General features: G+C 39.8%; 1 protein-coding gene across 9 annotated transcripts in view; it reads left to right on the top strand.

The window, feature by feature from the left end:
* Window positions 1–17,279, top strand: part of Phf3 (PHD finger protein 3) — a 70,514-nt gene that overhangs the window by 20,333 nt on the left and 32,902 nt on the right. For 4 of the 9 annotated variants that reach the window (XM_052192804.1, XM_052192806.1, XM_052192808.1 and 1 more), the window contains one exon: window positions 9,565–9,726. The exons of 4 other annotated variants lie outside the window; for them this stretch is intronic. In XM_052192804.1, the coding sequence (XP_052048764.1) occupies window positions 9,565–9,726 (162 nt within the window). Of the gene's footprint in view, window positions 1–9,564; window positions 9,727–17,279 lie in introns of those variants that run through there. One more of the 9 variants, XM_052192810.1, reaches the window with a different exon arrangement.

A 17,279-nucleotide genomic window follows, 5' to 3' on the forward strand; every position in this document is an offset into this window, starting at 1 on the left:
GAATGCTTAACTCATCCTTAAATGTAATAACTTCTTTAAAGCTCTTGCTGTGAATTAAAACTTGCTGTGATATATCTTAAGAGTCATTTCCCATTCTATTAGTGCAAACAATCTTACTGTTTATAATAAAGTTTTAAAATATAGAGAACACTATATTAATAATGCAATGCAAGATAAACATGTATTTAGGCATCATTTTTCTCCTCTAGGAAGTCTTGGTTCTTAGTCTCTCCAGGACATGATGATGTGCCTGGGACTGATCCCCAAGGGTGCTGGTGTTACTTGGATTTAATCCTGGTAACATTTATTTTGATTTAGATTTGCAGGGAAGGTAAAACAAGTGTTTCTTCTACGTCATTGATTATCTTACGAATACTCCCTCAGATTAAAAAAACTTAAAGCCACTGAGTAGGGGAGTAGCGAGCCGGCCTAGCAGTTGAAGAGCACTTGGCTTGCTCAAGAGCACCTGAGCACACTTCCCAGCTCGCAGCTGCCTGCAACTGCAGCTCCAGGTGAGCGGAAGGAAGCCCATCCTGCTTCTGAGGACACCACACTGGCATGAACAAATGCACTCACTCAGCACACATACATACACAAAATTTAAAAAAAAAAAAGACACCTCTGTAGTTGACATTCACACCCTGTGGAATGAGGAGATTTGCGAGTGTAGGCACTGCTCTCACAGTGCACTGTCAGAGTAACAGGGAGCTGTCCCTGCGACTCCCAGGCTCCAGGCCAGCTGGCCGGGAGCTCCTAGTTTATGTTCTGAGGACCATCCCCATCTCTGTAGAGATCCCGGAGCACAGGCATCTGTTGCCAAGTCAGATTCACGTTAGTTTAGTGTTCATTTAGCCTTTTCAACTTTTTGTATTTCTTTTAAAATATACCTACTTGCATATCTTCTGAAAGGCCATTTAAAATGTGTTTCACAGTAAAATGGACTGGAAATCAAGTATATGCTATTTTGATATCTGGATAAGGATAGTGTTTATCTTCTTAAAAAGAAACGTTTTTCATTTTAAATACTTGTATTTTTAAATGTTCATGCATAGTGATACTGATAGTATAGTGTGTACACAGGTGGACACTATACTATCCTGTTGGGACTCACTATTGTTAATATTTGGTTCTGTTTGCTTTACTCATGAATAAAGTTTTCGTGTTCATCCACTTCAGCTGTAAGGTAGCTAACTCACAGGAAGGCCTCATGCATAGTTCTGTGCCTGAATAGCATTAATGTAGTTATCTATCCAGATTCAAGTTTACTATTTGTCCCTAAGTTATATTTTTCATCTTGTTTATTTAAATCATGGTACACATATAACTGAAATCACTCTTTCATTGATAACTTTTTTTCCTTTTTCTTTTTTGAGACAGTTTTAATAGGCTGGTCCCTTTGTAGTTGAGGATGGCCTTGAACTTTTGATAATCCTTCTCTACCTTTCAAATGCTAGGATCACAGGCACATGCCAACACCCCCATTTTAGTTCTCATAAGTAGGAACCAAATCCAGGGCTTTGTGTGTGCTGGGCAAGAGCTCTGCTAGCTGGGTTGCCATGCCCAGCCTTAGCCTCAGGTCAGCGCTTCTTGAAAACAATAAGACCTAGTCCAAGAATGGGCTATAGTACATGCATTTTAAAATTTTTGATGAGGTGATCGGGCTTGTCCTGTTCCTTTACTTCCTTCAAATCAGAAGTGAGGATTAAAAGCTCGAGTAGGTTAAACATATTTACAAGAATTCTTCATGGGTGAAACTTTTCAGTTAATGCTGTATAATGTCAGTGTCTTACTGTGTTTGATTGTGAGACTCTTTACATTACATTTGTTTATTAGGCTATAGTGTTGAGAGAGAAATCTCTTCTTTAGGACATGCCATCTGAAGAACCATACGTTTGTCACATGAATACTCAATTTCTCATCAGATTTCCCTTTAATGGGTTCTAAGCCTCCATAGGCAGTGCATGCTACCAGCAGTTATATCAACTGGCTAGTTTCTCATTATTTTAATTCATATGTATTTGCTGAATTTTACTAAATTAAAATTTTCCTTATTATCTACATTGGTAGTCTGTAGTTCTTATCAGTGAGACTGTTGAAAGCGACAAACTTAGCATTCAGTCAACAGTTTCATGATTTATGTTGGTGAAATAGTTATAACAGCTTCGTGCCCTGGGCCTACCATCCCTTTTGATTGTCACAAGGACTCTGTGGATCTAAAATATGTGCAGAATGTCTTATAGCATGAACATATGATCCTGTGCTCCATCCGAGTGCTTGTTTTATAGGCATACTTCACCATGCTTGATTTTGATGTTCAGGTTTCTCCCTCTTTTATGTACAGATTATCTCATGTGTAGCCAGTTGGATGCATGCTAATGTAGATGCAATGCTCTGATCATTTTAAAATGGGAGGCTTTGGTTCTCACTGTGGCTGCAGCTACATTTTTTTTCTCTGTTTCATGTATGGTTACTCTCAATTTCAGTATCAAAGCTTTCCTGCTATACAGTGTCCCAAAAATAAATTCGTAAAGAAGAGGTTAGTTTGAAAATTAAGTTGTTGATAATGTTTGCTTAACAATATTTTCTAGCATTAGGCTCAATATTGATAATAAATTTGATGCACAGTGGTGACAGGGAAGCTGTCAAGTGACTGGGATTAGTGAATAGTGTTCACTGACTCTCAGATGCTCTTGTGATAATTTAGGAAATAATTTCCACATAAATTTTCAGTAAACTAAGAGTTCATTTATGAAGCAGCATATTGAAAATTTTGCTTTTACATGTTGATTTAGCTGTTTGAGAAAATACATTACTGCAGACCCCCTTCAACGCACACACATACCCACACCCATGTGCCCACCACACCCACACCCAGGGTGATAGTGATCCTGGCCCTAGAACCCAGGTCCTTCCACATGACAACAAGTGCTCCCACCAGGCTGTGTCCCCAGTGCCTTTGCATCACCCCCTTCTCAGCAATGTTGTCAACTATTGTTTCAGTAGCTAAGGCGTCTGGGCCTTCAATCAACTGGGCCCGAGATAAATTACTGGGGTAAAAAGAATCATGATTGAATGATACATTTCTCATCTTTTTAATAGTTTAGAACATATTCCATTCATTTATCTAGTTGAGAGGCCAGCAACCAGAGAGTAATAGAAATATGTAGGATAAGAATTAGTTGTTGGAGTATAAAACTGTAGAATCAAGCATCTTAACTGAAATGAATTTGATACAGGATTGATACTGTGATTCTCTGAAAGAGTCAGGAAGTACTAAAGTTATCAGGATGTACTGACTTCCAAATCTATGGTACAGATGTCAAAAGATGTGGATAGTTACTTCAAAACTAAGTGTACTCAATAATTCACCTTTTGCTTACGAAACTCCGGCCCACATCTGGATGTTTATTGCAATGATGAGGATTTTGTTGTTTTTCACACTATAAAATGTTTCTAGATGCGCCAACTTTTCATGCAGAGTTGATTGGTTTTCTGCCAAGGCTCCTTCCTGTCTTTAAATGTTTAATATTGTAGTTTTAAAAATGATTTAGTTTCTAGACATTCTAAAAACAATAGTAATTATGTATTTTTGTCGGAGCAGTCTTTTACTTATTTATTTCCCTACGTGTCTGTATCTTCGAATCTGTGTTTCTAAACTGTAAGAATTGCTTGCAAGGGGCCACACAACTCTTTTATAATTTAATAGAGGCATTTAATTCTTTCTGATTAAGTGGATTGAATCTAGAAGGACATAAAGGTTCTAAGTTTTTTGAGGTAGATAATTTTAATTTGTGGGGGTTTTGTGCTCATTAGTCCTTAAAATTGAACAGCGCATACTTCTGCAACTGTTCGGACAATGACACTGTATCAGAAGGCATAAGCACAATTTTTACCCGCATGGGGTTTATATTCTGGGTAGTTGTGTGCATACTAAAGCCCTTCCCTGAGGTGGCGTTCATTCTCAAGCTTCTCTTGGTGGGAGAATGCATCTCTCTAAAGAGTTGACGGCTTTCCTGTTTGCCTCTGTTGTTGTGTGGTTTATGCCACAGTGTATGTTCAGTTAGCCAGATAACACAGGGGAAGGTTTATTTTGGGTTTTGTAGGTTTCATTCCATGGTCCGTTGGCCCCTTTGCATTCAGGTCTGGAGAAGCAGCGCATCACGGTTAGAACGCTGGTGTAGCAGAAGGGCTCAGTTCATGCCTGGGAAGGAATAAGGTGAAAAAGGGACCTTCATCCCCAAACACCTCTCAAGAACACACTCAGAATTCCATGAAGACCTTCCGCTAGGCTTCGCCTCTTCGAGTTTCTACTGCCTCACATTAGAGTCTTCCTGGAGACCAGGCCTCTGACCCATGGACTTTAGGGGACCATCTATAATCCAAGCTACAGCAGTTACAGAACTAATGGGATCTGACTCATTGAAATGAGACACTCAATGAGTAAAAATGATTTATGCTTTAATGAGAGGACTGAGTTTTTAAATTTAAAGTCCATTCCTATTTTATGGTGACATGATTCGTATTAAATAACATTCCAAGCATTAGTAATGCACTGCTTAGTTGCATAACTCTATGTGAGGGATTAAGGTTTGCTTTGACTTAAAAGTGGTCGATACTGTACTGTTTGATTGATTTTTAAATGCTGTATACATGTCGAGTGCTATATTGTTTAAAGTGCTAGAGGATGCAGAGGTTATCTGATAAAAGTTTCTGCCCTCATGCAGTTTACAGGTTTGACCGTAAAATGATGAGAGATTATAGTTGTTTCTTACATAGTAAAAGTCATGGTGTGTTTGAGTGTGTTCCATGAGAAAGAACAGCATTGTAACTGTGGAGTTGGGTCATTTGCCATGTAAGTATGAAGACCTGACTTTGATCCAGTGTTTTTGATCCTGTTATTTTTCTATTGCTGTGGTGAAACACTGTGACCTAGGTAGCTTAGAGAAAGAAGAGTTTATTTGGGCTTGTCGTTCCAGAGGGATAAGGGTACGTGATGCTAGGGAGATGGCAGACAGGGTAGTAGAACACAAATTGAGACTTCACACCTTCAAATGTAAGCACAAGACAGAGAACAAACTGAACATGGCCATCATCTTCAGACCCTCAAAGCCTGCTTCTGGTGACATACTTGAACAGCAAGGCCACGCCTCCAAACAACACCAACATCTGTTATAGTCTATGGGAGTTCAGACCATGACAGATCCACAGAATTTGCATACAAAGCTAGGTTTGGGTGATGAGGCGGCTCAGTGGATAAAGATCCTTGCTACCAATGCTGACTGCCTGAGTTTGGCCCCTCCCAACTGGTAGGAAAAGTGATTAAGTTACTGCAAATTGTCTTCAGATCTCCACATGTGGACCATGTGATACATATGGTCCCAGTCCCGGTCCCCATCCCCAGCATACCCTAACAACATACATGCATATATACATACATACATGCATGTAGTAGCTTTTTGAAAATTTGGGTACATTGATGTGTACTAATATCCCAATTTAGGAGAGACAGAAATAAGAATATTCCTAGGGCTTGCTGGTCTGCCATTCTAGCAGAATTTGTTGTTTAGCTAGTTCCAGTTCCAGTTTCTGTTTCCGTACTAAGGTAGAAAAAGCATAAGGAAGATTTCTGCTGAAAATGTACCCAGGCTTCCACACATAGGTACCCATACATGTACAAAGCACGCATACAAAAACTAGAAACAACACTAGCAGTATTTGGTAGCCATGTAGTGACCAGCTTTCTGAAGATCTTGGGCACATAAAGTACATTATAAACAGAAGCTTATTAAAAGAGATGATTAGTCAGTTCTTTTGTTAAAGTAATTTGATGTAAGTCAAATATTTCAGTCATGCCTAGTTGTTTTTACATTTTTACAATCATTTCTAGCTTTCTGCTTTCATGAGTATAACAGGTAGGCTGTGCAAATGAATTAGGACATTGATCTCGACATACTCTATGTAGCAGAAAAGAAAAATCCGAATAATAAAAATAAAATGAAGCAGGCCTTAAGCAAGTACTGTCTGCACCCCTCCCCCAAAGGCTCCTGGCATCAGTGTTTACATCATGGTTAGGCGTCCTGGAATTGACCTGTGAATGCAAGTGCCTCGTGATTGCTTGCTTGTAGAGGCAGTGGGCAGAGCACTGATGGAGATGAAGAGCCGCAGAGTGTATCTATGTGTTTTCCGTAGTTTCTGAGTAGGTTAATCTGTGCCCCCCCCTGGGGGGGGGGCTACTGCCTTTCTGGTGATGTCCCGTGTTTTCCATAGGTTTGCTTTGCAGTTCCACAGGGTGGAGTATACTTGTCTTTCCTTGTTCCTTTCTATACTTGGAGAGTTGAAGTGTGAAAGCACACTCTTTCTGTAACAGCCTCTGCTGTGGAGTTCTGTTGTCAGCGTGCACTGTTTTATATTTGTTTTTTTCAGCATTTGTATTGCACTTTCCTGCTCCTCTACCAGAACAGCCCTGAGTCTGGATCACTTACGGTCACATCAGTAGCTGTCATGCTGCCAGATCAAGGCTATTTACCTTCTCTTTCATCCATCAGTGATTTAGGTTAATTGACTTTTGCTGTTTTGAAATATTTTTCACTTGTGTTCTGATTCATATGTCTCTCTCAAATCTCTTTATTTTTCCAACTTGTTTATCTCAATTTCTTTTTATATTTCAGCTACTGATTTTAAATATTGTCACAGTTCAGAGTTTAGACAGTTATTCTATTTATACTCACTTAAACATAACATCTCTTACTTGACTTCCTAACCCCCCCAAATTCATTATGATTCAACTCGTAAGTATGCTTGTTTATGCGTATGAGGGGTGGTGCACGTGTGTGAGGTCTGAGGTCAGCCTCAGTCTTGTTCTGCAGGAGCCATTAATCTTGTTTTTGAGACCGGAGTCTCATGTGGGATGGGCTGGTTCTATTGAGTTGTTGTGCATCACATACATTAATATAGTTAACTTCTTAGGAGTGGCTGTGACTTTTAAATACTATTATGTTCCTAAATGTAGATAAGAATACAAGTAATGCTGGGAATAGACTTAGTTTTGTGTCCCCTTTCAGTGTCCTTGTTACAGTTAACTCAAAGGCTCACTGAGTCAAGTAAAGCAAACACATTGACATCAGTGTAGTAACACACCACAAGCAGACAGGAGGTAGGAAGGGAGGCACCTGCAATGACTTCTGTATTATAAGCAACTTATCTCAAAAAACTTCAGATTAAGGCCAGTGACATATGATGGGTAATGTTCTCACTGCCAAGCTTGAAGACCTCAGTGTAGAATCCCTTGGATTTAGTTTACATGGTGGAAGGAGAGAACAGAATCCTGCAGGCTGTCTTCTGACTTGCACGTTTATGAACCATGGCATGTGTACACACACTTCTAAAACTTATTAATTGGCCTGTGGATTCAAATATACCTAAGCCATTATTTTTTTAATAGTTACATTCTTTTTTTTTTTTTTTTAAGATTTATGATTTATTTATTATATGTAAGTCCACTGTAGCTGTCTTCAGATACACCAGAAGAGGGCATCAGATCTCATTACAGATGGTTGTGAGCCACCATGTGGTTGCTGGGATTTGAACTCAGGACCTCTGCAAGAGCAGTCAGTGCTCTTACCCACTGAGCCATCTCTCCAGCCCCCTAAGCCATTATTAATTAGCCACTTGTGGTTGATTTTACTTATCTAGATTGTTTCCCCCACCACCACCATTTTGATATAAGACATGTGTATTGTAGAAATTTGCTGACAGAAAGAGTAAGAACCTAGCATAATAACTATTCCTTATCTATCTTAACTGCTATAGATAGTTGGTGCTAATAGTCTGTGTGACAGTCTGTGTTTTTATGCATCTTTCCAATGTATATCTATATATCTATATCTATATATATATCTCATAATTTACTTTCAATACTTAATGTATGCATTTCTGAGTATGTAGAGTAACATCAATATTTGGTCATGATAGAATAGCCTCACTGGATTTCCCATCTGTCTCTTCCTATATTGTATTTTAAGAGAGTTCTGATGAATTTTCCTGTGGTATTTTGTAGACCACAGACTCGGAGAGTGATGCATGCTTTGTAGTAAGATATTTGGAAGACAGATGAGAAGGAGCCCTTTGCCTTTATGGAGAAGAGTTGATACACGACTAGTGTGCTCTCGTGCATTCTGTCAGTTTTTCGCCCCTTGGAGTGGACATGGACATGCATTTCATTTATATTAATTACTTCTTGAACAAAGATTAGAATGTTTTCTGGCCAACATTCTCTTTTCAATTCTATTTTTTTTTCTTTTTTAATTTTCCATTTTTGGATTTGGTTTTTTCGAGACAGGGTTTCTTTGTATAGCCCTGGCTGTCCTGGAACTCACTCTGTAGACCAGGCTGGCCTCGAACTCAGAAATCCGCCTGCCTCTGCCTCCCAGAGTGCTGGGATTACAGACATGCACCACCACTGCCCGGCTTGCAATTCTTTTTTCCGCTGTTTATGTTTATCTTGGGAAAGGGTTTGCACAGTTTGTAAATCTATTAATTGCTGAATTGCTCTTCAAAAAGACTGTGTCATTTGAAAGTATAGTTATTAAGAAATTTGTTCTCTTTGAACTTTCGGATAGACCACTATCTTGTTGATCTCTTTTAAATGAAATTCTTCTACTTGGACACAACAATGAGGACTAGATCACCTTTTGAGGTTCTTTCTAACCCTAGGATGCAGATAAGAGCTAACATTTGTCTAGTGCTCTGAAGCTTACAGATTGAGTTCATACATCCTCCCACTAGATCCCTACCACAGCACTGTGAGGAAAGGAGCACAGGGCCTGCTGTCCTCCTTTCAGAGATGGAGGAGCCAGGACAGGCAGAATGCCCATCCTCTATTGCGTGATGGCTTACTGCTTCGGAAAACATTGAGTTGTATAACTACGATACTCAGCCCTGGGAAGGAGGACAGCCAGTTAACTAACTCCCCTCCTCTCCCCTCCCCTCCTCTCCCCTCCTCTCCCCTCCTCTCCCCTCCTCTCCCCTTCTCTCCTCTCCCCTCCTCTCCCCTCCTCTCCTCTCCCCTCCTCTCCTGTCCCCTCCTCTCCCCTCCCCTCCCCTCCCCATTTAGCCATCCATGAATTCCCTACATCATCCCCACATATGCAGCATGACGTTTCTAATTACCGTAGGTTTGGGCATGGACCTAGAATTAGGAGCTTTTCAAGACATAGATCACTTTTGTACCACCTCAGTAGAATTGAGATAATTGAGTATTCCAGGTATAGTGACCCTTGACATTTTCAAGGGGAACACAGATGATAATAGAGCAATAGTTGAGGTCAGATCAACAAGGATTATTGCTGATTCTCTCTGACTAGTTACCTCACAGGGTAGACATTGGTCAAATGAAACAGATGTGGGTGCTTACTGGTAAAGTACCTCATATGTTAGCAATAGACTTAGATTTTTATGGCTGTTCAGTATCACATTAAAACACTTTGATTTTTTCCATGTGCTGCTTTTAAATTAATAACACACCCAATTTTTTTTAAAATAATTTTTGTTTTTGTTTCTTTCTAGTTGTTGGTCTTGACGATATTATGGATGAAGGAGTTGTTAAAGAAAGTGGTAATGATACCATTGATGAAGAAGAATTGATTTTACCTAACAGGAGTTTGAGGGACAGAGTAGAAGACAATTCAGTAAGATCACCAAGAAAATCACCTCGTTTAATGGCACAAGGTAATTCTTCCCAAGAGGTTAAGCCAGAAAATCAGATGCATAAAACACAAGTGTTAGGTTGTACAATGCTAAGCAGATTACCTATCTATCCACTCACCTATCTACTTGCCACTCAACCAATCATTAGGGTCTCTCTACCCAGGCTGAATTCAGACACCATTTGAAGCTCAGGCTGGCTTTGAACCTTTGTCATGTTATCTCCAGATTCCAAGTACTAAGACTACAGGAGACTTCTAGTCATATTTGGCTTGAAAAATTACTTTGAAAATATGTTTTTTGGTCTAAGCATTTTTTAAATTATTAACTTTTGAGATTCTAATGCTATTACATTGTATCTCCCTTCCCATTTCGCCATCTAAACTTCTGTATCTCTCCTTGAACCTTGAACTTTTTAAATTCATAGCATGTTTTTTTTTTTTACCAGTTTATTCCTTTTATTTTTCCATCTGTACAGTATATGTGTGTGTGTGTGTATGTATGTATGTATGTATGTATATTTTAATTGGATATTTTCATTATTTACATTTCAAGTGTTATCCGCTTACCTGGTTTCCCCCCACCTCCCCCTTCTTCAGTGAGGGTATTCTACCATTTACCCACCCACTCCCCGCTTACCTGCTCTCCATTGGCCTACACTGGGGCATCTATCCAGCCTTCATAGGACCAAGGACCTCTGCTCCCTTTGATGCCTGACAAGGACGTCCTCTGCTACGTATATAGCTGGAACCATGTGTACTCCTTGATTTGTGGCTTAGTCCCTGGGAGCTCTGGAGGGTCTGATTGGTTGATACTGTTCTTCCTATAGGGTTGCAAACTCCTTCAGCTCCTTCAGTCCTTTCCCTAATTCCTCCATTGGGGACCCCATGCTCCATCCAGTGATTGGCTGCGAGCATCCCCCTGTATTTGTAAGGCTCTGACAGGGCCTCTCAAGAGATAGCTATATCAGGCTCCCATCAGCAAGCATTTCATAGCATCCACAATAGTGCTGGAGTTTGGTGATGGTATATGGAATGAATCCCCAAGTAGGACAGTCTCTGGATGGCCTTTCCTTCAGTTGCTGCTCTGGACTGTCTCCATGTTTGCTCCTGTGAGTATTTTGTTCCTCTTTCTAAGAAGGACCGAAGCACCCATACTTTCATCTTCCTTCTTGAGCTTCATGTGGTTTGTGAATTGTTTCTTAGGTACTCGAAGCTTTTGGGCTAACATCCACTTATCAGTGAGTACATACTTTGTGTGTTCTTTTATAATTGGGTTACCCCACTTAGGATGATATTTTCTAGGTCAATCCATTTGCCTAAGAATTTCATGAATTCATTGTTTTTAATAGTTGAGTAATAATCCATTCAGTAAATGAACTACATTTTCTGTATTAATTCCTCTGTTGAAGGACATCTGGGTTCTTTCAGCTTCTGGATATTGTAAATAAGTTTGATATGGGCATAGTGGAGTATGTGTCTTAGTTATATGTTGGAGAGTCTTTTGGGTATATGCCCAAGAGTGGTATGGCTGGGTCCTCAGATAATACTATGTCCAATTTTCTGAGGAACCGCTAGACTGATTTCCAGAGTAGTTTTACCAGCTTGCAATCCCACCAACAGTGGAGGAGTTTTCTTCTGTCTCTACATCCTCGCCAGCATCTGCTATCACCTGAGTTTTTAATCTTAGCCATTCTGACTGGTGTGAGGTGAAATCTCAGAGTTGTTTTGATTTGCATTTCCCTGATGACTAAGGATGTTGAACATTTCTTTAGGTGCTTCTCAGCCCTTCAAGTTTCCTCAGTTGAGAGAAAACGTGTAACTCTGTGTAGCTCTGTTCCCCATTTTTTAAATAGAGTTATTTGTTTCTCTAGAGTCTAGCCTCTTGAGTTCTTTGTATATATTGGATATTAGTCCTCTATCAGATGTAGGATTGGTAAAAATCTTTTCCCAGACTGTGTGTTGCCGTTTTGTCCTATTGACAGTGTCCTTTGCCTTGTAGAAGTTTTGCAATTTTATGAGGTCCCATTTGTTTATTCTTGATCTTAGAGCATAAGCCATTGGTGTTCTGTTCAGGAAAATTTCCCCTGTGCCCATGTGTTGGAGACTTTTCCCCACCTGTTTATCCTGTGAGTATAGGAAGGCTACTGATTTGTTTGAATTAATTTTATATCTGGCCACTTTCCTGAAGTTGTTTATCAGCGTTAGGAGTTCTCTGGTGGAGTTTTTGGGGTCACTTAGGTTTACTATCATATCATCTGCAAATAGTGATAGTTTGACTTCTTCCTTCCCAATTTGTGTCCCTTCAACCTCCTTTTGTTGTCCAATTGCTAGCTAGAACTTCAAGTACAATATTGAATAGGTAAGGAGAGTGGACAGTCTTGTCTAATCCCTGATTTTAGTGGGATTTCTTCAAGTTTCACTCCATTTAGTTTGATGTTGGCTACTCATTTGCTGTATATTGCTTTTACTATGTTTAGGTATGGGCCTGAATTCCAGACCTTTCCAAGACTTAACATGAAGGGATGTTGAATTTTATCAAATGCTTTTTCAGCATCGAATGAAATGATCATGTGGTTTTCTTCTTTGAGTTTGTTTATGTAATGTCTTACATTGACGGATTTCCATATATTGAGTGAACTATTCCTGCATCCCTGGGATGAAGCCTACTTGATCGTAGTGAATGATCCTTTTGATGTATTCTTGGGTTCGGTTTGTGAGAATTTTATTGAGTATTTTGCATGACATTCATAAGGGAAATTGGTCTGAAGTTCTCTTTCTTTGTTGGGTCTTTGTGAGGTTTTGGTATTAGCATAACGGTGGCTTCATAGAACAAATTTGGTAGTATTCCTTCTGTTTCTATTTTGTGAAATAGTTTGAAGAGTATTGGTATTAGGTCTTCTTTGAAGGTCTGATAGAATTCTAGATTATACCCATCTAGTCCTCTGCTTTTTTGGCTGGGAGACTTTTAATGACTGCTTTTATTTCATTAGGGGCTATGGGACTGTTTAGATTGTTTTATCTGATCATGATTTAACTTTGGTATTTGGTATCTGTCTAGGAAATTGTCCATTTCATCCAGATTTTCCAGTTGTGTTGAGTATAGGCTTTTGTAGTAGGATCTGATGATTTTTTTGGATTTCCTCGGTTTCTGTTGTTAGATCTCCCTTTTCATTTCTGATTTTCTTAATTTGGACACTGTCTCTGTGCCTTCTGGTTAATCTGGCTAAAAGTTTATCTACCTTGTTGATTTTCTCAAAGAACCAGCTGCTGGTTTAGTTGATTCTTCGTATAATTTTTTTTTCTACTTGGTTGATTTCAGCCCTGAGTTTTACTATTTTCTGCTGTCTACTCCTCTTGAGTGAATTAGCTTCTTTTTGTTCTAGAGCTTCAGGTGTGCTGTCAAGCTGCTAGTGTGTGCTCTCTCCAATATCTTTTTGGAGGCACTCAGAGCTATAAGTTTTCCTTTTAGCATTGCTTTCATTGTGTCCCATAAGTTTGGGTATGTTGTACCTTCATTTTCATTAAATTCTAAAAAGTCTTTATTTTTTCCTTGACCAAATTATCATTGAGCAGAGTGTTGTTCAGCTTCCATGTGGACTTTGTGTTGTTTTTGTTGCTATTGAAGATCAGTCTTAATCTGTAGTGATCTGATAGGAGGCATGGGGTTATTTCAATCTTCTTATGTCTCTTCAGGTCTGTTTTGTGACAAAATATATGGTCAATTTTGGGGAAGGTACCATGAGGTACTGAGAAGAAGAAATATTCATTTGATTTAGGATGAAATATTCTATAGATGTCTGCTAAATCCATTTGGTCCGTAACTTCTGTTAGTTTCATTGTGTCTCTGATTATTTTGTGTTTCCCTGATTTGTCCATTGATGAGCGTGGGTGTTGAAGTCCCTCACAATTATTGTGTAAGGTACAAGGTGTGCTTTGAGCTTTAGTAAAGTTTCTTTTATGAATGTGGGTGCCCTTGCGTTTGGAGCATAGATGTTCAGAGTTGAGGTTTCTTCTTGGTAGATTTTTCCTTTGTTAAGTATGAAGTGTTCTTCCTTATCTTTTTTGATGACTTTTGGTTGAAAATCGATTTTATCTGATATTAGAATGAATGGCTACTCCACCTTGTTTCCTGGGACCATTTCTTCAGAAAATTATTTTCTAGCCCATTACTCTGAGGTAGTGTTTGTCTTTGACACTGGGGTGCATTTCCTGTATGCAGCAAAATGCTGGGTCCTGTTTATGTATCCAGTCTGTTAGTCTATGTCTTCTTATTGGGGAGTTGAGTCCATTGATGTTAAGAGATATTAAGGACTAGTGATTGTTGCTTCCTGCTATTTTTGATGTAATTTTTATGTCTGTATGGTTATCTTCCTTGGGGTTTGTTGAAAGATTAATTTCTTGCTTTTTCTAGTGTGCTGTTTCCATCCTTTTGTTGGTGTTTTCCATCCATTATCCTTTGTAGGTCAAGATTTGTGAAAAGATACTGTGTAAATTTGATTTTGTCACGAAATATATTGTTTTCTCCATCTATGGTAATTGAGAGTTTTGCTGTGTATAGTAGTTTGGCCAGCATTTGTGTTCTCTGAGGGTCTGTATGAGATCTGCCCAGGATCTTTTCAGCTTTCATGGTCTCTCCTAAGAAGTCTGGTGTGATTCTGATATAACCTTTATATGTTACCTGATCCCTTTCCCTTTCTCCTTTTAATATTCTTTCTTTGTTTAGTGCATCTGGTCTTTTGAACATTATGTGACAGGAGAAATTTCTGTTATGGTCCAATCTACTTGGGGTTTTGTAGGCTTCTTGTATGTTCATGGGCATCTCTTTAGGTTAGGGAAGTTTTCTTCTATAACTTTTTTTTTTTTTCTGGAGAAAGGCTTTTTTATGCGTAATAAATACATTGGAAAAGTTTTGAAGAGATATTCATCCATGTTAAAAAATATTGCCCCTGGACAGCTGACAAGGACAAGAGGACCTATGGTGGCCAGTTGAATAAGTGCTGGCCAGTCAAGTGAAAGTGCCTAGGGGCAGAAGTAATTACCGTACCCAGCTCTTCCAGCATGTCAACAGTTGGGATTTCAAGGAAGAACCCATGTATCGTGGGCCTTGGGTTTTTATACACATAGCTGAGTGCACACACATGCACACTCATAGATTCACACACACACCAACTTTCAATAAGGGTTTCAACCTCAGCAGTGGTGGTGGTCATGATGTGTGTGTGTATGTGTGTGTGTGTGTGTGTACATATACCAGAGAGACCCTAAGGTTCTCTTTCTTCATTTTTTTCTCTTCTCTTCTCTCCTCTCCTCTCCTCTCTTCTTTTCTCTCCTCTTCTCCCTTCCTCCAGTGATTGACTCCTTTATTCATTAGGGAATTAGTTTACAAGAAGCCACCTGAGCTCATGACTCATTCATTCCTCATTCCAGACAGCCTCTCCTTTCTCTTTTGAACCCAGATGATCCATCCTCTGCTGTCCCAGCTCCAAAGGACTTTCTTCTATAATTTTGTTGAAGACATTTACTGGCTCTTTAAGTTGGGAATCTTCACTGTCTTCTATCCCTATTATCCTTAGGTTTGGTCTTCTCATTGTGTCCTAGATTTCCTGAATATTTTGGGTCAGGAGCTTTTTGCATTTTCTTTGACTGTTGTGTTAATGTTCTATTGTATCTTCTACATCTGAGATTTTCTCTTCCATCTCTTGTATTCTGTTGGTGATACTTGCATCTGTGACTCCTGATCCCTTTCCTAGGTTTTCTATCTCCAGGGTTGTTTCCCTTTGTTATTTCTTTATTGTTTCTAGTTTCATTTTTAGATCCTGGATGGTTTTGTTCATTTCCTTCTCCTATTTGATTCTGTTTTCTCTTTAAGGGCTTCTAGCCGTTTACCTGTCTTCTAATTTCTTTAAGGGAGTTCTTTATATCCTTCTTAAAATCCTCTATCTTCATCATGAAATGTGATTTTAAATCAGAATTTTGCTTTTCTGGTGTGTTGGTATATCCTGGTCTTGCTCTGGTGGTTGAATTGGCTTCTGATGATGCTGAGTAGCTTTGGTTTCTGTTGCTTATGTTCTTGGCCTTACATCTCACCATCTGGCTATCTCTGGTGTTAGCTGTTCTTGCTGTTTCTGATTGTGGCTTGTCCCTCCTGCAAGCTTGTGTATCAGTACCCCTGGGAGATCAGTTCTCTCCAGGAGAAATTTGGGTATGAAGAGCTGTGGTACAGAGTCAGCTCTGGGGTGTAGACAGGAACCAGAAGGATCCTGTTCCCAGTTGTTCCTTGCTTCCTATGTCCTGATGGCCCTTTGAGGGTCCCTCTTTAGTCAGGAATTTGAACAGAAGTCGTGGTCTTACCTGTACCCACAGGTGTGTTGGCTCTGCTGGGAGACAGGCTCTCTCTCATGGTGGTATTTGTGTATGTAGCACTGTGGCACAGGACCAGCTCTGGTTGCAGATGGAAACTGGAAGGCTCCTGTCCCAGGCTGCTCCTAGGTTCCTGTGTCCTGAGGGTTCTGGGAGGGTCCCTCTGAGCAGCAGTGGTGGTTTTAAGGGCTGTGTGCCCATAGGCTTGTGTATTCCTGGGAGGCTGGCTCTCTCCTGGCGCTATTTGGGTATGGCATGTTTTTTTTTTTTTTTATTGTTGTGTTTGTGTGTGTTTCTAAATATCCAAATACAGCCTCTGAATCTATATAATGCTACTTCTTTGTGTTTTCAAGGCTGAACATTTGATGCTGGATAACGAGTTAGTTTGCTTTTCCCTAAAGAAGACTATTTCTTTCTCAGCATTTCTCAGTTGTCTCCAGTTCTTAGTATAGGGTTGAAGCTTCCTGGCTTTTCCCTGTTCACTTTGGGTTCTGCTCATGTTTAGGCAGTCATGATGATGAGATTTTATGGGTGTGGCTTCTGACATTCCTAGGATTTGCAAATTTAGAGCAAATCCCCTCCTCCTTTGCCTCATACAGTCTTTCCTCCACCTCTTCTGTGATGGTTCCTGAGGCGTAGGTGCTGCAGTTCTTCTGTAGATGTATGTCCATTGGAACTATGTTCTTTTTTTTTTGTTGTTGTTGTTGGTGGTGGTTTGTTTTTTGTTTTTGTTTTTGTTTTTTTGTTTTTGAGTCAGTGTTTCTCTGTGTAGCTCTGGCTGTCCTGGATCTCACAATGTAGACCAAGCTGGCCTTGAACTCAGAAATCCGCCTGCCTCTGCCTCTCAAGTGTTGGGATTACAGGCGTGTGCCAGCACGCCCAGCCTGGAACTATGTTCTACAACTCTGCATTCTGACTTGTGGTGTTCTGTACTGGTCCCTGTCTGTCACAAAGAGAAGTTGTCTTGAGGGGTAAGGCCACACTTGCCTGCAGGATATAAGGAAGCATACTTAGACTGTAGTCAGGAGTTATGCTGGTGTTGGTAATTTGGTGGTTTGAGGCTCTGTTGCAAGGCTCGTGACTTGACTGCCTGTTGGTTGTGGTTTCAGTACTAGGCATAGTTTCCTTCTTGACTGGGTCTTTTTAGTCCAGTTATAGAGCTGTTGGTTACTGCCAAGTTCTTTGTGTACTGCTGCACCCTTAGGGTTACTGTGC

Source organism: Apodemus sylvaticus, chromosome 9, assembly GCF_947179515.1.
Source record: "Apodemus sylvaticus chromosome 9, mApoSyl1.1, whole genome shotgun sequence".
Lineage (NCBI taxonomy): Eukaryota > Metazoa > Chordata > Mammalia > Rodentia > Muridae > Apodemus > Apodemus sylvaticus.